Genomic DNA, 20722 nt, shown 5'->3' with positions numbered 1-20722 from the left:
AAAGAAAAAAAGTAAAAGTTATCTCTGTAATTTAGATGGTAAAAGTTACAGGGTCATACAGCTTATAGACACTAGAAAGAAGCCTCCCCCCAGCAAAAATACGATTTAAAATACTTCCAGCAAACTACACATTTGCAAATACAGAAAACAATCAAAAGACTATAACCGCCTTTCTTACTAAATACTCACTATTCTGAATATATAAGAGACTTTAGCAGGGAGATTGGCAAGAAACCTGGTTGCACGTCTAATCCCTTCCAGGACCCAGAGAGAACAAAGCCAAACCCAAAAAACACAAACAAAGGCTTCCCTCCACCGAGATTTGAAAGTATATTGTTTCCTGATTGGTCCTCTGGTCAGGTGTTTGGTTCCCTGTTTGTTAACCCTTTACAGGTAAAAGAGACATTAACCCTTAACTATCTGTTTATGACACCTAGTGCCTGGCAAAATGGGGTCTTGCTCTTGACTGGCACCTCTGTGTTAAATTACAGTAAAAGAAACATGAAGGGCTAGTTGGAGGTGTGACAGGTTGCCCCCCTTTAAGGTGCCACCTGACGTATTGGGATCACTGACCCTGCCTGTTCCACCAGCCTGGGCCCCCTTTACCCTGCCTTGCTGAGCCAGGCTCTTAAGCCTCCTGTGGTACACACACAGGCAGGGCCACACCCCAAAACAGAATGACACAGACACTGAGATCAGTTCTGGGAAGACTCAGCTTAAGAGACTTGCCCCAGCACTCAGCTGTCCACCTCCCTTGGAGTGCAGACCCAAAGGTATATTGTCTTACGCTGTATAGGAAGATCTGCACAGTGCAAGTTCATAAAAATTTGCCCTTTCCCTCAGTGCGAAGAGAGAGATGCACAAATTCTTGCCCCCCCATTAGAAATTGCACAAACTGGGTTTAATAATAAACAAACTTATCAACTATAAAAGGCAGATTTTAAGTGATTATAAGGGATAGCAAGCAGAACAAAGCAGATTACTGAGCAAATAAAACAAAAAACACGCCTACTAAGCTTAAAATCTCAAAGAAACTGTAATTTCTCACCTTAAATGTTATTTTAGGCAACTTGCAGAATTTCTGTAACTTAGAGCTCCAGTTATTTTTTCTTACAGACTGGACCCCCGTCTCAGTCTGGACTCACCCTTGCCTTTCACCTCAGGTTAGTTCCTTCGTCTCTTCAAGTACTTTCAACTGTCCTTGTTCTTGGGTAGGCAATGGAGGACAGTCCAGATTAACCCCCTCCCCAACCTTACAAAAAGTTTTACCTAAGGCGGGAAACCTTTGTTTGATCCCCATCGCCCTACAGAGGAAAAGTACCCGCAGTGTCCAAGGTAGTATTTTGTATCAGGAGATCTTATCACCTGACCTTGCAGGTGTATTTGCAATGTCCACAGGAAGGAATGCCAGGCAAATAGGAGATTCACATCTTCAAAGACTCATTGTCTTTTTCTAATGGCCCGTTAGGTCTGATTGCTTACCGTCTGGTGGACGTTTCCCCAGGTACATATACACAGTTGTAATTGTTACATAGTCAATATTCCTAACTTCAGATACAGAAATGATACATGCAAACAAATTGGATAATCACATTCAGTAAATCATAACCTTTCTAATGGTATCTTACATGAGCCATCTTGCATAAAGTATATCTTAGTTATGCCATATTCATATCATAACCATATTTCTATGAAGAATATGGGGTGTAATGTCACAGGGGGGTTTACACTCATCCTGTCTAAGGGGCAGTGTAAGAGGCAGTCTCCAAAAGAAGCACCCAGAGAAGACACTTTGAGATTCAAATTACTTCCCTGCTTCCACCTTGCAAGTCACCACAGCCCTGAAAAGGCTAGCTTCCCCCCGGCCAAATAAGACAAAGACAAAATAAAATTTTCAAAAGCACCCAAGTCAATTAGGAGCCTACATACCATTTTCAAACCTTATTTTCCAGGAGGTTTAGGATCGCAAGTGCCTAAGCTCATTTTGTAAATGAGAAATTTTACCCAGTAGTACTATCAAGCCCTAATTAGCAATTATAACAATTATATGTGTCCACACGACTGTCTTGCAGAAGTTAATCAGAAGAGTTAGGAGCACATTATCCAGCCAGGGTAACATTTTTCATAAGACAAGACAAGACAAGAAAGACCAGAAACTAGACCTTCAGCAGGCAATTTTAGCTCTTCAGCAAATATCGCAAACTGCATCTCAAACATTTTCTCTCTCTTAATCTACAAAAAACTGCTGGGGGAAATTATTTGCATAGTGCAGCTCTTTAAAACAGAAAGCCTCCGCCGTTAGTGCTGAAAAAACCTGGAAATCTTTTTTTAAAAATCCAGTCATAAAACAAAATACTTCAAAATGGATAAAATACTATTTCAAATATGTGAGCACAACCCAAATGCTGACACTCAAACACACCCAGACTTTGGTCATGTTTAGATCCAGGTGCAAAATCTATGGCTGGCCCTAACCCAACCGTCAGCTCCGAACAGCCCTGAACGCTGAGATAATTGGAATCTGGATTCAGGATCATCTCCATGGGAAATGTTTAATTTCTTTAACTGAGAGAAAAATCAAAGTTTGGGGTTTTTTTAATTAACCCCCCCCCCACAACCTTCTGACCTGGGAGAGAAGGACTTTATTCTACTCGCTTGGCATTGGCGTAAATCAGTAACTCCACTGAAGTCAGGAACGTTACACATCAGAATCAGTCTGTCTGTGTTTCTTTCATACATGAGCTATCTTGCCATAGTGAAGTGGAATGGAAGGAAGTAAAGACCGGTCCTGCTACCCTACCTTGTGTAAATGTAGTCACAGCTGTCCCTTGTTTCAGCTTGCTCTCCACGTGACCATGTTTGGGTCCAGTCGTTATCTCATAGATCAGCTGTTTGTCCTCTGTGTCGGGGTCCATAGTCAACAGTTCCTTCTTGGTGATCAGATTTGTTGCCTGGATTAAAGCCACACCAAAGAGGTTACACAACTCCTGAGATGCTGTGTAGCAGGTCTGATTACGGGGCCAACTGAAAGAATTGATCTGTTGAACATTGCTTAGAGAGGGAAAACCTCTGGGACTTAACAACACAGAGGATGTGCAAAGAGTAGCCCAGGATAGATAGGGATGGAGGAGTCCTGTTTGTGCCTTAAGCAAAGGATTCAGATTCGGATTAAGGTCTGATTAGCTTTGATATGAGTTTGTGGTTTGAACAAAGGGAAACTTGTGCAAAATTGCCAAGTTTGGTCTGGTCTGGTCTTGAATTGTTGACAAACTTCCAAGTTTTATATGAAAACAACCTCTCAACACAGCTGGTTGAAACTCAGCTCAGGCGTGCTTGAAGCTTTGAGAATGGCCTGAGTTTTGGGTTCTATTCAGAACATTTTGCACAGCTTTAGTGAACAGGTGCTAACCCTCCTTCATTGACCTGTCACATGTGTGTATCAGTCCAGCTCTACTTCTTCTATGTTTTCTGAAGAGAAAACAATGTGAATGGAAAACTGTGACAATAAAACTCTTTGATGTCTGCCCAATGCTTTTTAATAAGTCAGGCACTTGGAGTTGAAATAGCCTTCTCTTAACAACGTGTGAACCTATTTTGCTGTGAATAATTTGGAGTATTTCTTTGCAACTTATACTGACTCCTCAAAATACTGTTAGGTGTGCCTGTCCCTGCTATCCTATTTGGAATTCAGAAAAACAAACAAAAGTTAATGGGGGGAAGAAATCTCTGCATTGACAAACATACTGGAATCATTCCTTTTGAGGCCCATCGGGGAAGACAGTTTCAGCCATTGCTGGCACAACACCACACAAAAAAGGTTTACTTCGGTCATCATGCAGTCCGAGAGTAAAAGGAATCTCCTTGGAACTTCTACTAAGTCCATCCAATTTTGCTCTGTCGATGTCATGCCTGCAGACAATCAGCCTCCTAGTGCCAATGAGGCTCGTCCGTACTCCAGTGGGGAACACCCGTATAGCTATCCTTCCATGTTACAGAGTGCCAGCTGCAGGGCCACGGGGGGGGGGGGGGGCAAGTGGAGCAATTTGGCCCAGGCTCCGGGCCCTGCAGGGGCCCCCACAAGTGTTTTTCAGGGCCCCTGGAGCAGGGTCCTTCACTCGCTCTGGGGGCCCGGAAAACTTTCGTGGGGCCCAGGCCCCTGGAGCTTCTTCTGCTCTGGGTCTTTGGCGACAATTCAGCGGCGGGGGGACCCTGCTGCGGGTCTTCGGGGCACTTTGCGGCGGGTCCCGGAGCGGAAGGATCCCCCGCCACCGAAGACCCCAGGCCCCCTGAATCCTCTTGGCGGCCCTGGCGAGCTGTCTGGGGAGACTTCTGAGGAGATGGGTTTAGCCCCTTCCTGGTAGTATCTTTATGGGGTACCTTTACCTCATGCCCACCCGCCATAGTACATTGATTCCAACCTGCCCTCTGTAATCATAACGCATTTCCCTAGACTGAGGCGGGTACTCGGGTTTTCATTACTCCCATCACTGAAAGAGAAGTGATGAGACATTCTGGATTGTCTTGTGCCTGTCACTCCCCTCCCTTTTCCCTTCTTTCGGGAACATAATCAGGCTGGTTTTAGCAAAACTGAACACAAGCTGTTACCTTGCCATCCATGTACTCCAGCCACTGCAGGCCCAAGTTGGTGACAATTCTGGGGGTCCCATCATCCACAGGGAGAACGTCCACTTTGAACCACTGCGGTGCCGCTGTCACAATCTAAACAAGAGTCCTGACTCAGAGGTGGCTATTTACTCCCCATACACATCATTGCTTAGCATGAAACGCCGGAGGTGTTATTTATTGATCTATCACTATGGATGTTCCAGATGTTTCACGGAAGGGGGCATGGTCCGTGCCCTGGAGAGCTTACATGATTAATCAGACCAAACACAGATGCGGGGGGGATTTCCAAAACAATTAGCTTTGGCTTAACTCTTTCACCCACTAAAGTCAATGATAAAACTCCCATTGTTTTCACGGGAAACAGAGGTAGACCCATGCTGAGTGCAACTGAAAATCTCACGCCAAAAAGCTCCTGTCTGTTCATAGAATCTCAGGGTTGGAAGGGACCTCAGGAGGTCATCTAGTCCAACTCGCTGCTCAAAGCAGGACCAATCCCCAACTAAATGTGTTACTTCTGTCTGTCTGTCTTATCTATTTAGATTGTAAATTCTTCGGTCGCAGGGTCTGTCTCTTACTATGCACTGCCTAGCACACTGAGGTTCTGTTCTCATTTGGGGCCTGTCGCTATTACTGTAATATAAATAATTGGCCCTGCTGTAACCCTTATTTTGATGATTATCAACAGATGTTGAAACCAATTAATAAAAAAAATCTTGTGAAATGTTTCCTGAAATGCTCAAAAATCTATATTGAAAACGCATTTGGAACGTATGTTTCAGAGACTTATAGCTTCAGGGACGATTTCGGTCTTTTTATCTGCTAGGCGGAAGAAGTGGGAAAAGAATAACTAACAAAAGAAGATGCTAATTAAATGAATACTTCATGGTTTCAGCCTCTGGGATTTAATGACTTTCTCTCGCAGTTGCAAAGCTAAGTTTTTCTGCATTGTGTTTTCATAGCACTGTGTGTTTAGGGATGTTTTGTTTCCATTCTTTAAAAAGACACTTTCCATTTTTCCCTAGTACAACTCCCCTCTCCCTCAGAGTCAGCAATAACCCGGTGCAGTCTCAGAACTAAAATATCATGGGCCAGGTCCTCAGCTGGTGGAACTTAGAATAGCTCTATTGATTTCAATAGAGCAAATAGATTTATTGTCTTCTGAGAGCTTCTACCCGTTTAAAAGGCTGAAGAGCCAAGAAAACCTCACCGCCCTGAGCCGATACTGCAATGGCAGACAATATTTGCTGCTATTCAACTTGCTGCTGGCTGTCTATAGCACTGCCACACTTTGCAGTAGTGCCATTTCTTTACATTAGTGAAGATGCAAAGAATCTTTCCTCTCTTGTCTCAGCCATTTGAATGGACTACGTCAGGGGTGGCCAACCTGAGCCTGATAAGGAGCCAGAATTTACCAATGTACGTTGCCAAAGAGCCACAGTAACACATCAGCAGCCCCCACTCCCAGCGCCTCCCGCCCACTGGCAGTCCCGCTGATCAGCCCCTCCCCTATTGATCAGCTGCTGCATGCGTGTGGGAGGAGCGAGGGCACGGCAGGCTTGGGAGGGGGTGGGAAGGGGTGGAGTTGGGGCAGGGCCAGTGGCAGAGCCAGGGGTTGAGCAGTGAGCACCCCCCAGCACATTGGAAAGTAGCTCCAGCCCCAGAGTCAGTGCCTATACAAGGAGCCGCATATTAACTTCTGAAGAGCCACATGTGGCTCTGGAGCCGCAGGTTGGCCACCCCTGGACTAGATGATTTAAGATTACACTGAAACATACTGCTGGGCAAGCACAAGGCTAATACTCCACACAATATTGCAAGAGCTTAGAACTGCGTCGGGATAATGGTCGATCCTCAGCTAGCACAAATCGATGTTGCTCCATGGATTTCGGTGCTTTTTTTAAATTTTTGGGCAGATCCTCAGGTACTGTAAATTCACATTGCTCCACCAAACTCAACAATCTGCATAATGTCAGCGCATGTCCATGTGCATACACACACACGCGCGCACAAAATACATTTACAAATCATAAAGCGCCTAGAATACACACACACGCAGTCCAAGCACTACACCAGCACACAAGGACACGGTGGAACACCAGCCGTCAAACAACCACTAACGTCGTGGAGTTCTGCCAATTTACACTCGCTGAGGATCTGGACCCCAAAATATCAGATGCAACAGCCAAGTGCCACTGGACACTTTCAGGGAGGTTTACATCACTTCTAGGAAATCTCTCTTTCTCCCTGCCCCCGCCCATCCTCCCTTACCTCCTTCCCTCCATCCTCTGCAATGAAAAAGGGATTGGTCCCATCAGACACTGTGAAGGTGAAGCGATCCTTCAGGGAGTTGCTGCCGTCGTGGCTGTAGCAGACCCGGTTCTGGTAGATGTCGTCCATCGTGAAGGTAGCTGTCTGACGATAGTGCTGCCCGTCGTTGGTACGTTCAATCAGACCGTGTCGAGGAGGCTGCGCGACGGTGAATGTAACCAATTCCGCCTGTCCAAAGGAAAGTGGTTGGTGGGGAAGGTTGCAAAACTGGTAAAATATCCTTGTGGGAGTGGTGGGTTATTTGGGTCAACAGAGCTGGAGAGGGATATGACTGGGTTTTACCTTTTCACCCATCTTCTTTCCAAGTACAAGAGTTCAAAGAAGTAGAGAAGAGTTGCTGGGCACTGAGCCAGCTTCGCATACTGGCACTAGTGAGCCAACCACCCTTCCCCAATGTCACTGTCTCCATGATGACATCACAGTGGTCACATGAGAGTCAGTCGGGCTAGCTGGGACCACAGGTTCACCTAGTCTGATACTCTGTCTCCCTGGCCATACTTCATGCAGTCGTAGCATGCAAACATGTTCATTCCTTTTGCAGAAAAGTGCAAGTTGCTTACGCTGTCAGTGAAAGACTGTTGTCATGCCCACGGGACATGGTCCCACGGCTCAGGTTAAGGAACGACACACTCAGAAGCCAGGTGCTTGGCCCAGCATAAGTTCCCATTGTGCCCAGATGAGGCAGCTGTGACTTCTCTGTTTTAAGTGAAGTCATCAGAGCCAGCTCTATGCTACCCCCGTAGAAACGCTTCAGGATTACAAGATTAGGCCATGTCAGTTACAGCAGCCCTGTGGCTGCTTAACTTGTGCCCTGGGCTTGCTTAGTGCCTAGTAAGACCCAGGAGAAGGGACTGAAGAAAGGTGACTTAGGTCTATCCCCTTCATCTGTGCTAAGCTAAGCTGAGCTGAGAAGAGATAGAGCCCGCAAGGTTTATAGAGGAGATTCATAGATTCATAGATTCTAGGACTGCAAGGGACCTCGAGAGGTCATCGAGTCCAGTCCCCTGCCCTCGTGCCAGGACCAAATACTGTCCAGACCATCCCTGATAGACATTTATCTAACTCACTCTTAAATATCTCCAGAGATGGAGATTCTACAAACTTCCTAGGCAATTTATTCCAGTGTTTAACCACACTGACAGTTAGAAACATTTTCCTAATGTCCAACCTAAACCTCCCTTGCTGCAGTTTAAGCCCATTGCTTCTTGTTCTATCCTTAGAGGCTAAGGTGAACAAGTTTTATCCCTCCTCCTTATGACACCCTTTTAGATACCTGAAAACTGCTATCATATCCCCTCTCAGTCTTTTCTTTTCCAAACTAAACAAACCCAATTCTTTCAGCCTTCCTTCATAGGTCATGTTCTCAAGACCTTTAATCATTCTTGTTGCTCTTCTCTGGACCCTCTCCAATTTCTCCACATCTTTCCTGAAATGCGGTGCCCAGAACTGGACACAATACTCCAGTTGAGGCCTAACCAGTGCAGAGTAGAGCGGAAGAATGACTTCTCGTGTCTTGCTCACAACACACCTGTTAATGCATCCCAGAATCACGGTTGCTTTTTTTGCAACAGCATCACACTGTTGACTCATATTTAGCTTGTGGTCCACTATAACCCCTAGATCCCTTTCTGCCGTACTCCTTCCTAGACAGTCTCTTCCCATTCTGTATGTGTGAAACTGATTTTTTTCTTCCTAAGTGTAGCACTTTGGATTGGTCTTTGTTAAACTTCATCCTATTTACTTCAGACCATTTCTCCAATTTGTCCAGATCATTTTGAATTATGACCCTGTCCTCCAAAGCAGTTGCAATCCCTCCCAGTTTGGTATCATCTGCAAACTTAATAAGCATACTTTCTATGCCAATATCTAAGTCGTTGATGAAGATATTGAACAGAGCCGGTCCCAAAACAGACCCCTGCGGAACCCCACTTGTTTTACCTTTCCAGCAGGATTGGGAACCATTAATAACTACTCTCTGAGTATGGTTATCCAGCCAGTTATGCACCCACCTTATAGTAGCCCCATCTAAATTGTATTTGCCTAGTTTATTGATAAGAATATCATTCAAGACCATATCAAATGCCTTACTAAAGTCTAGGTATACCACATCCACCGCTTCTCCCTTATCCACAAGACTTGTTATCCTATCAAAGAAAGCTATCAGATTTGTAAAGAACAAATCGTGTCAAACCAATCCATGCTGGCTATTCCCTATCACTTTACCACCTTCCAAGTGTTTGCAGATGATTTCCTTAATTACTTGCTCCATTATCTTCCCTGGCACAGAAGTTAAATTAACTGGTCTGTAGTTTCCTGGGTTGTTTTTATTTCTCTTTTTGTAGATGGGCACTATATTTGCCCTTCTCCCGTCTTCTGGAATCTCTCCTGTCTTCCGTGATTTTCCAAAGATAATAGCTAGAGGCTCAGATACCTCCTCTATTAGCTCCTTGGGTATTCTAGGATGCATTTCATCAGGCCCTGGTGACTTGCAGGCATTTAACTTTTCTAAGTGATATTTAACTTGTTCTTTTTTTATTTTATCTTCTAAACCTACCCCCTTCCCATAAGCATTCACTATACTAGACATTCCTTCAGACTTCTCAGTGAAGACTGAAACAAAGAAGTCATTAAGAATCTCTGCCATTTCCAAGTTTCCTGTTACTGTTTCTCCCTCCTCACTGAGCAATGGGCCTACCCTGTCCTTGGTCTTCCTCTTGCTTCTAATGTATTGACAAAATGTCTTCTTGTTTCCCTTTATTCCCATAGCTAGTTTGAGCTCATTTTGTGCCTGTACCTTTCTAATCTTGCCTCTGCATTCCTGTGTTGTTTGCTTATATTCATCCTTTGTAATCTGACCTAATGTATTTCCATTTTTTATATGACTCCTTTTTATTTTTTAAATCATGCAAGATCTTGTAGTTAAGCCACGGTGGTCTTTTGCCACATTTTCTATCTTTCCTACCCATTGGAATAGCTTGCTTTTGGACCCTTAATAGTGTCCCTTTGAAAAACTGCCAACTCTCCTGTTGTTTTTCCCCTCAGTCTTGATTCCCATGGGACCTTACCTATCAGCTCTCTGAGCTTACCAAAATCCACCTTCCTGAAAACCATTGTCTCTATTTTGCTGTACTGCCTTCTACCCTTCCTTAGAATTGCAAACTCTATGATTTCATGATCACTTTCACCCAAGCTGCCTTCTACTTTCAAATTCTCAACGAGTTCCTCCCTATTTGTTAAAATCAAGTCTAGAACTGCTTCCCCCCAGTAGCTTTTTCAACCTTCTGAAATAAAAAGTTGTCTGCAATGCAGTCCAAGAACGTTATGGATAGTCTGTGCCCTGCGGTGTTATTTTCCCAACATATATCTGGATAGTTGAAGTCACCCATCACCACCAAATCTTGGGCTTTGGATGATTTTGTTAGTTGTTTAAAAAAAGCCTTATCTACCTCTTTCACTTGGTTAGGTGGCCTGTAGTAGACTCCTAGCATGACATCACCCTTGTTTTTTACCCCTTTTAGCCTAACCCAGAGATTCTCAACACTTCTGTCTCGTATGCCCATCTCCACCTCAGTCCAAGTGTGTGCATTTTTAATATACAAGGCAATACCTCCATCCTTTTTCCCCTGTCTATCCTTCCTGAGCAAGCTATACCCATCCACACCAACATTCCAATCATGTGTATTATCCCACCAAGTTTCAGTGATGCCAACAATGTCATAGTTGTATTTATTTATTAGCACTTCCAGTTCTTCCTGCTTGTTACCCATACTCTTCGCATTTGTATATAGGCATCTAATATAATGGTTTGATCTTGCCTCCCAGAGAAGGGGAGGAGGGGATAGGTCCCAGCCCAATGATGATTTTTCTTTGCTACCCATAGAAGGGAGACACAAGAAATGAAGTACGACATTTCTCGAGCCAAGACTTGGCTTTATTCAGACATCATTCCTACCACACAGACCTACCCTCCTCCCAGCTCTTTGTCTGAATCTGTCTAGCCTGTGTGGTCACACAGAGTATGTGTCGCGAGGAAAGACATTAGTTTGAATCCCTCTGACTACAAACGCTGTTGTGCAACAGCACAGGGGAGAGAGGATGTGGAAGCGATGCGCGCCTTACCTCCGTGTCGGCATCTGTGGCTTTCAGCTCAAACTCCGTGATGGTTTTTCTCACCCCTTCCTGCACCCGCATCCCAGCGCTCTGCACCACAGGCAAGGAGTCATCCACTGGGGTTATAGTGATGTCAAACGTCTGAGTGACCTGGGAGAGAAAGAAAAACAGACCTTTTCTGATGAATATGTTCTACTTGGGATATGTCTGAATGGAAGCAACAATGTTATGAAGAGCCAATGGGGACATTTCATAGGTAATGCTGCAGATTGTGTAAAAAAGAGTTTGTGATGCCTTCTTCAGGTGTCTCGAACTCTGTGTCACCCTGCTACCCTTCTGCCACTACCCTCCTCCACCTAGGGTGACCAGATGTCCTGATTTTATAGGGACAGTCCTGATTTTTGGAGCTTTTTCTTACATAGGCACCTATTACCCTCCACCCCCAGTCCTGATTTTTCACACTTGCTGTCTGGTCACCCTACCTCCATCTCACACAATAAACGTGTTCCCTTGGTGACACATCTGACGTCCGTCCGTACGAATAGCAGGAGTACGTGCCAATGCTAAATTATAAGCTTGGGAGGCAAGGCTTGTTTCATTTAATTTTTTTGGTGTAATTATGTCTCCCATATGACATCAGGGGAATTCACTCCCAGCACGTCAATCAGTCTGGAATCGACCGTCTGCATCAACTCAGAGAACCATGTGCTCAGACCTACCTCATTCACTCCATCCGAGACGGAGAAGGTGAACGCATCAGCATGCTTCTCTGCCTCACTGGTGTGGAGGTACTGGATGCTGCGTGAGGCCAGGTCTGCCTGGCTGAATGAGTTAATCCTTGTCCCTGGGCCAAAATGATAGGAAAAATGTACAACAAAAATGATGAAAAGTAAGAAGAGCACAGAACCTGAAACAACCTCTCGGAAGGACAGAAACGCGTCACAACCCCATGCACAGCTCCAACGCACAAGTGGAAGGAACATAGGGTGGGGCTTTCACAAGCCCTCACAGTTGGCCTAACTCTGCTCGCACTGAAGCGAATGTGAGTTTTACTGCTGACTTCAATGGAAGCAGAGTTGGGCCAATGGCGAGTGCTCCTACAAATTCCACCTGTACCGTTCTCTCATCCTAAAGGATGAGATTATATGAAGTTGAGTCACATTCTCAGCAGACTGACCAGGGCATGGTCATGCAGAGTATCCATGGAGAATCAGTCTATGAGGAAGAGTAAATCCCACAGTTCCGTGATCTCTCAGACAACACACAGTAATATGCCCAAAGAGGTTTTGTTGAACATGGGCCAAAGGTTCTCACAGCTTTATTTGGCATAAGAAAAGATCCAGGATAAAATTTTCAAAAGTGGAGGAGCTGCAGGAAAAGAGGAACAGACTTGCACATGTGGTGGTTGTGTCTAGGAATTATACCATTTTGGGAGGGTATTATTAAAGAGATTCATCTTACGACAAAATACCAGCTTCCTAGAGATCCCCTGACCTGCTTACTAAATGCTCCACTAAAGGCTCTACATTTTAAACAGAACAACAAATCAATCTCTTTGTTGTTAGCAGCAAGACTTTGTATTACACATTATTAGAAAAAATTTGACTTCTCCTCCTATAGAATTGTGGTATAGTAAAATATGGACTGTCTTTGTAATTGAAAAACTTTCACACTAAGTATACACACAAGAGAAGTGCCAAGAAGAGGCTAGGTATTGAGAAATTTGGTCACATTTAGTAGTGTGCTCAGAAGAGGACTCCCCAGCCAGCAAGCCAAAATCTTTAGCCAGGTTCTTTGAATATTAACCTGATCCTGAAAAAGTAATGCATGATGTATATTAACATTTTATTCTAACTTTGCCTTAATAAAAAGTTTCAGAACCAAACCCTAGGTTCCATTTTCAAAAGTGACACAGGCACTTCGATATTTAGAGGTATTTAGGTATCTACTGATGCAGACAGATGCCTATAGTGGGATTTTCAAAAATATCCAGGTGTCTAACTCCTGCTGATTTCGATGGTGCTTTTGAAAATTTTGCCCTTGACTGAAAACACCTGGACAAAATTGGTGATCTGTTTCATAACAAATGGCTATCAATTAGCAGTGGACAAACGTCAGACATTTAGAGGTTTGGTTTAGATAAGCAACATAAAAAGAGGATGATTATCGAGAGCTTATTTGACACTCATTAGGTTAGAAGGCTTGCGAGAACGGACTCTCTTATGAGAGCTCCAGTATTTTTTGCTTAGAGCTGGAGCCAGTTACAATATGAAAACAACCTCTTTCGGAGTATTCCATCATATCTACTTCTGATGCCTTCCAGGCAGGGGCGGCTCTAGGCATTTTGCCGCCCCAAGCACAGCGGCTTGCCTGCAGAGGGTTGCTGGTCCTGTGGCTTTGGCGGACCTCCTGCAGGCGTGCCGCCACAGGCAGCCTGCCTGCTGCCCTCGCAGCGACTGGCAGAGCGCCCCCCGTGCCTTGCCGCCCCAAGCATGCGCTTGGCGTGCTGGGGTCTGGAACCACCCCTCCTTCCAGGATCTGAAAGAACCTTGGTACCAGAACCAGCACACTTAAAATAAGGAGGAAAAAATTCATCCAGCTATTTCAAATGTCCCAAAGTATTATGTTCAATGTTTGGTTTGCATTTTAGGCAAAAGCTGTGGAGGAAATAAGCACACTAACTGCTTATTCCTACTTTCATTTCTTTCTACAACTAAGCTGTAAGGGCACAGACTGCTTTCTGAAAACACAGCAAAGATTTACAGTCCATTAATCTAATGAAAGGTCACATTAAAAAAAAATCCTAGATAAACACAATCTAACCCAAAGGAACATATTGTTTGAGGGTACAGGTTTAGAGTACTTCATTAGATAGGATTGGAGGACACATAATATCCTGGGATAACTGGCCCTGGAAGGCAACCGTAAGATTTAAAGATTACACTTGCAGCAAATTGTTTTGTAAGTCTGACAGAGGGGACAAAAACGCTACTGGTAGGTCTCCGGAAAAGGTTTGCTTTGACAGTACTTAAATATTAGGTAATTCATGCAAAAGTGTGTTAACAAATTTCAGTGCTCAAAGCAGTCTTCCATAAAGCTTTCGCTGACTTAGTAGATGGCACATCATACCTTGGGTATCTGGATATGTCTTTCTTTCAAACTTTGTGATTAAATTGCCACATCTTAAGCATTGCCGAGAAAGGGGTTGGAGTTTTTGTACCAAAACACGTACAGGGCAAGATACTGAGGTAAAAACAAGTCATTTCACTGCTGGGCATGCCCAGTTACAAGGTATGCTGGTTGTGAATTTTTGAGAAGTTCTGGAATCAGTTCTTAAGCATAAGAAAATGAGTCCCCAAATTATACACAGTGTGAATTTCAGTTTAGTGACAGAGGGGCTGCAAGTTATGTGCACTAGGGTTGTCTGAAATAGTAGATTACAAGAAAGGGAGATTCACACAAGCCAGTGGCATGAGCTACGGATCAGAGCTAGATTGCTGAGTAAAACCCAGCAGGTGGGGTTACCATGAGGCCTAAACTCCCCAAGCTGTGGAATAAATAATCCTCTCTGTGAGTTTGATGCCTCGTATCCACTGGCCTTGTTTTTAAGCTCCCTGGGTTAATGGTCGTTGGGCTCATTGAGGCTCTAATTCCAGGCAGACGTTTTTCAAGAAATAAACATCTAAAAAACGTTAAAGCGCTGCAAACCTGTGTTCTGTGGAGAACGTGACAGAGCAAGAGAGGGCTTTGCAAACCTGGTGACGCAGCATGTTCCAGGTGACCCAGCTGCGGCTGTTTGGTGATTCGGTACAGGAGCACTGCAGGCTCGCTGTCCTGGTCGGTGGCAGAGAGCTGCAGCGTTGTGATCTTCTTCACTGAATTTTCATCCAAGACCAGCCCTTTGTTAGCTATGATGGAGGGGGGGAGTCTGTCCTCTGAAAGCAGCAGGGGCAAAGTAGTTTGAATTATGATACAATCAGCTTCCCTTCCTTGGCTTTACACACATACACTCACACACCATGTAGCAAAAATTTTCAAAGACAAATAATTTTTCCCTGACTATTTTGGGCATGATTTACATGATGCTTTACTCAAAGGTCATCAGAGCAGGTCAGTGGCGGTTATATCACAATGGGCCTGATTCAAAATGCACTCTAGCCAATGAGCTTTGGAGAAGACCCCCAACATGAATAATGAACTGTTATTTTAATAAGCGATTCCTTCGCATGCCCCAGTTTCAAAGGAGTTTGAGTTGCCAATAAACGAAAGCCAAATCATCAAGATTTAAATCTTAAATTCAAAGATTTTTTTTTTTTTTTGCTTAGAGAGTTATTTAAATTATGATGGGATGTCTTTCTAAAAGATATGATTCTAGCACAACAAGAAGTTATGAGCTTGACGAAACAATTGATGAGTGGAATTTTATGGCCTGTCAGTCAGATGAGATTATAAGGTCTATGGGTGAGTTTCTGTGCTGTGCCTCCAAGAATCCAGCAGTCGGTGAGTGTCCTCCCCAGTTCTTGCACCAGAGAAATTCCTCCTGACAGAGCTAGGCCTTTTAGGCTCCTTTATGCCACTCCCCTTATCTGGCATACATGAGCCGGAGCAGGGGTGAGAATCTCACCATATTAATCTATGATCTTTCACAGCTAAGAAAATATTGCTTACATAGCATCTTTTACCTAAGACACTAATATAGAATGACTGGTCGACCAGTTTGTTGCCTTCTGCATCAATCACATCGAAGGTGAAAGCAAAACTTCCTCCAGGCTCCCCCTTCTCATGACTATATTCCACTTGTCCTAGAGAGAGAGGGAAAAATAAGTGGCATCATCATAAGAACATAACAATGGCCATACTGGGTCAGACCAAAGGTCCATTCAGCCCAGTATCCTGTCTACCGACAGTGCCAGGTGCCCCAGAGGGAGTGAACCTAACAGGTAATGATCAAGTGATCTCTCTCCTGTCATCCATCTCCCCCTTCTGACAAACAGAGGTTAGGGACACCATTCCTTACCCATCCTGGCTAATAGCCATTAATGGACTTAACCTCCATGAATTTATCTAGTTCTCTTTTAAACCCTGTTATAGTCAACATCAGCTGCTGTGACCTATTTTGGAATCTGTCTAGCCGGCAGGACACGGAGGTTGCTACTGTTTCCAGATTTGTGTGTCATTTTCCCTCCCTTCTTCTTTCTCACCTTTTGAGAGACAGTTTTTAAACACTTGGTTATTGAAAATCAATTCGCCCTTCACAGATCTGTCTTCTGCTACTTTTCTTTCTCTCCTCCGCGTCATCATCCCTCACTGTAAAGATTTTGGCTATTATAAAAATACAACTCAATGCTTGAATCAGTGATTAGCTAAAATATCTTTAGCTTAATGTTGGGTGGGTGGGGAAGAGGGGGATTGGTATTACAACACTTGAAGACATGCCCAACCTGCTCACAACTCAACTAGAAACAGATGGTGGGTGGGATTTTCAAAAGCGCCGAAGTGATTTAGGAGCACAATTCCCACCAAGAGTCAATTACACTGGTGCTCCCAAGTCACATGGGCTCTTTTGAAAATTTGTGTCTAACACCTGGGTTGCGACACACTATCCAGGAGCGACTGGACTAGTTAACCTTATAGATTGTGTCCATATATATCTATACTTTTATAATAATTTTAGATTTATGTTTTATGCCATGTCTTTTTCTCATTACACTGGGATTTATTGGGACAACAAAATACCGTGTAATTCTTGCTCGTTACGCTGGTAACAATCTCATTGTTACCCTGTTCTCCTTCTATCTGTTGTATTTATCTGTGGTCTCTCATCTTACATTTAAATTATGAACTCTTGCCTTTGTGTGTGCGCCACAACTGGGCCCTGATTGGCATCCCTCCAGATGTTACCACAATACAAATAAAGAAGAGGCAGGCAACTGTCTGTGTGTCTAATTTATGCCCTGGTTTGCTTTAGCGAGTTAATTTGCACCTTTGTTGGGAGGTGAAAACATTGCAAATAGCACCACCTCTCAAAGTCACACTACTATGCCCCACAGCCCACTCTTTCAAATCCCATGCATGCCCTCTCCTACACGCAAACACACATTCAATGTGGCCCTAGATATATGCAGGTGGATTTAAAAAAAACGGTTTTCAGGAACTGTCTATGAGTTTTACATTAACCCAGACAATGAAGACACTATCCCTAATTATCCTGTAACAAGACATGATCCTTAATTACAAGAATCCAACAAAAACAAAGTAAAGAGAGTATGTGTACTTTAGATGAGAAAGGTTCAGTTCACAGTTCTCATTTAAAGCAGATTATAACTGGTGCTCTCTCCCTCTCTCTCGTTAACACAGGCAAAATTAGACTTTTCATTGTATGTTGTATTCCTTAGGGGAGGGTTGTAAAAGAGCTGGCAAAAGTTAGTTTTATTTACTGGAACTGAAAGGTCAAGAAGTTTGCGCACCTTTATTTATATCCGCTTGGGTGAAACTTTTGATGGGTCCTTTGACAGAGATCTGGACCAGGTTATCAGTTTTAGTCATCTGCAGATGTCCAGTACTGGGATCTTTCTTCAGGACATATCTGACCTTCAGGTCATCCGAATCAATAGTTGTAGCTTTTAAGTGCTGACCTGTGATGCGTGCTACAGAGCCTAGACAGTAACAGAAGATATGTAAACAGCCCCACACAATCCTTCCAAATGGCTTGCCAAATCATTTTGAAAGACTGGATTGCATTATTTATAAATAGCGTGTTACATATTTAGAGATTGTGTTGTTTCAAGAAAGCTCCACTTGTTTTCCTCCAAGGAAAGCATTGCAGGCCCAATTTCCAAACAAAAAGACAGCTTACTACGTTGCCTAAATCCTGCATCTGGATGCTCAGTTTAACATTTTCTTATTAGAAACTGATTTGAGTACCCAAATGCTAGTCCTGTTAAGGAGACCACACTTGAAATTCAGGCTCCTCAAAGCTTAGCACTTCACCGACCTGTGGGACTGACATCAGATCTAGAGTGTTTGCGAATGTGTGTGTCCTTAACAACCTTGTAAAAATACCAATACAATTTAGCCTTAATAATCTTACCCTTACTTATCCCTATTATCCAAAACACGCTCATGCCCCAAAGTTCAGTAGGACACCTGACCCTGTTTCAGAAAACAGAAGCTCAGACAAGCGTTGCTCAGATAATCAGCTGGTGAGGGATGGGACATGCCTCGAAGGAAGATGATCACCTGGCGGCTGGAGGGTTAGGGTACTTCTGATGCTCCACTGCTGCAGATCTTAGAAGCATGGAGTCTCATTCCTAAGCATCACAGCAAAGGACCTTCATGTCCTATCCATGTCAGTTGCCAAAGCACCCACAGCATTTCCCTCCTCATTCTGAGCCAAATCCTTTCCAACTCCTCCCATCCCTCAATACAGCCTGCAAAGCCCACAGGCTAATTCCCCAGTGGTCTAAGCTCCCAATGAGCTGATGGTTTCTGGTGTACTCTGGTACATCTGAATATTCAAAGGCTGCACTGCAGTTTAATTATTCTGGATCTGGGGACATGGCAGTGGGTAATTCTGAAATCTAGCGTAACGGCTCATAGCTTTAGAGCAGCTTTCACCATCTTCACCATGTAACAGGGTGGAGTTCCACTTTGGGCAACTCAGTACCAGGAAGTTTGGAGACAGTACAGAGAAGGACAACAGACTGACTAAGGGGCCAGAGGGGAAAATACTGAACTACGTTAACAGGCTGGATTGTCCTCTCACACCCATGATGATGGAGGTAAACCCCACTGATGCCACCTGAATTACTCCAGCATAGGAGTGCTATGAGAAGAGAATGAGCTCCAATTATACAGAGGTTGGCTAAGGAACAGCCAAGTGTGGGGCAGAAGGGGGAAGGACATGATAGCCATCTACAAATATTTCAAGGGGGGCTACCAGGAGGGAGAGGAATTATTTGGGGAGGTTGAGGACAGTAGGACTAGGAGAAATGAATGACATTTTCAGCAAGGTCGGTTAAACCTGACATTCAGGAAAATACTGCTAATGAAGAGCTCTGGCAAGCTGTAGAAGTGTCCTGGGGGAATGGCAGAAGCCCAACACTTAAGACATTTAAAATAGACTAGACAAAACACAAACTGCAGGGAACTTGCCACTTGGGGTCTGACAGATCGCCCTTGCCTGCACCATTTCTAGCTTTTATTAGTCCTTTGACATGTCAAGCAACTTCTGTTGCTGTTCCTTGAAGCACAACAATTTTTAAGCTTTCCTTCTCCTCTCCCTTCCCTCCTTCTTTCACCATTCCACAGGTTTTAAAACCCTTTTGACTTACTGGGACAGAGGCATTGGTTGAGATGTTCAAAGCCAGCTTAGGGAATTAAACATGCACACTTCTGATTACAATCAATAGGAGCTGTGTGTGTCTAAATGCCTTGGCCGGCTTTGAAAATCTTGACCATTCATTTATATCAAGCTTGTTAAGTCTCTCCGCTCACACCGTACCAGCTGAAAGCTGCAGGCCCCTGTTCACAGCTAATCTGGGCGGCTCATTCTTTGGCAGCTCCACAGAGAACTCCACTCTCCCCGTCTCAGTGTACAGCCCATCCGTGAGAGAGAATCTGAACTCATCTGTCTGCGTTCCGGAACTGCCCCGCGTGTAAACGATCCGTTCGTCCAGGACATCCTGATAGGTGAAAGAGGAGCCCTGAGACAGAACACGCCCATTCTCCAGAGGCTCTGAGTTAGATTGTCTCCTGCGGAGGTGACCTGAGGAAGAACAGGCACATTAAATATAAAGTCACATGGGAGTCTCTCTGATTCTCACCATTAGTGTAACATGCCAACATCAAAAACACTATGGGCTGGATTCTCTACTGCCCTACCATTTGTGCACTCCTTGACACCACTACCTTCTCACACCTGTTTGGCACAGGCTTTGTAAATCACTACTAAAGGCGCAGGATGCTGGAGTCTCCGGTCCTTTGATTCCTTACTAGAGCAGGGAGAAATTTTTTGGCAAATAGTAAATTCACCCAAAATATAAATTTTTTTTTTAGACATTATTTAGGACATTTGGATTGAATTTGGTGAATTGTTTTGGCTAGAAAAAATGAAAACAAAAACATTGAGAAGGACAAAATTAATTATGGCAAAAATTGTCCAAATTGACATTTGAAATGTTTTGTTCAACCTGAATGAAATTGTTTTGGTTTTTCTTTCCATCGAGAAAAACTGAAAAAATTCAGTTTTTTGAGAAATTATCTGATCTATTTCATTTTATGTTTCAGTTAGCTGGCCACACTAAAAGGTCAATTATTCACTCAGAGTCCTTTCCTGACAACCATAGCTTGCTTGAGAGAGCTTCAAGATATTGCTTGTGGCTTTCTGATCACTACCAGAGCCGGTTAGAATTTGACTTTGTCCAGCGTCTGGCCTGCTCAGACCCTCTGCCTCTCCTCTCTTAGATGTAATGGTGAGTTAAAATGTCTGCTGCAGTTTCAGTTGAATTTGGCATTTCTTTATTTCCTGTTCTAAAGTGTTAAGCAGTGTTTGCTGTGCATTGTTCACTTACATCCGTCAGGTGACCTACTTTGCTGTAAGCCCTTGTATTCTTCTTGAGTTACGCTGGTTGAAGTGAGCTCAACGGATAGGTGGGAT

General features: G+C 43.9%; 1 protein-coding gene across 1 annotated transcript in view; it reads right to left on the bottom strand.

Moving 5' to 3' along the window:
• The window catches only part of FRAS1 (Fraser extracellular matrix complex subunit 1), a 319392-nt gene that overhangs the window by 39950 nt on the left and 258720 nt on the right, over positions 1-20722 (bottom strand). Inside the window, exons 45-53 of the mRNA XM_050945248.1 lie at positions 19568-19831; positions 17532-17720; positions 15747-15866; positions 14820-14999; positions 11784-11908; positions 11074-11214; positions 6895-7122; positions 4606-4719; positions 2801-2951 (exon numbers count right to left, since the gene is read on the bottom strand). Of these exons, the coding sequence (XP_050801205.1) occupies positions 2801-2951; positions 4606-4719; positions 6895-7122; positions 11074-11214; positions 11784-11908; positions 14820-14999; positions 15747-15866; positions 17532-17720; positions 19568-19831 (1512 nt within the window). The remainder of the gene's footprint in view (positions 1-2800; positions 2952-4605; positions 4720-6894; positions 7123-11073; positions 11215-11783; positions 11909-14819; positions 15000-15746; positions 15867-17531; positions 17721-19567; positions 19832-20722) is intronic.

The sequence above is a fragment of the Gopherus flavomarginatus genome, chromosome 3, assembly GCF_025201925.1.
Source record: "Gopherus flavomarginatus isolate rGopFla2 chromosome 3, rGopFla2.mat.asm, whole genome shotgun sequence".
NCBI classification, from domain to species: Eukaryota; Metazoa; Chordata; order Testudines; family Testudinidae; genus Gopherus; species Gopherus flavomarginatus.
Note: the sequence above shows the minus strand (reverse complement) of the source record. Positions and strands in the feature narration are given on the sequence as shown.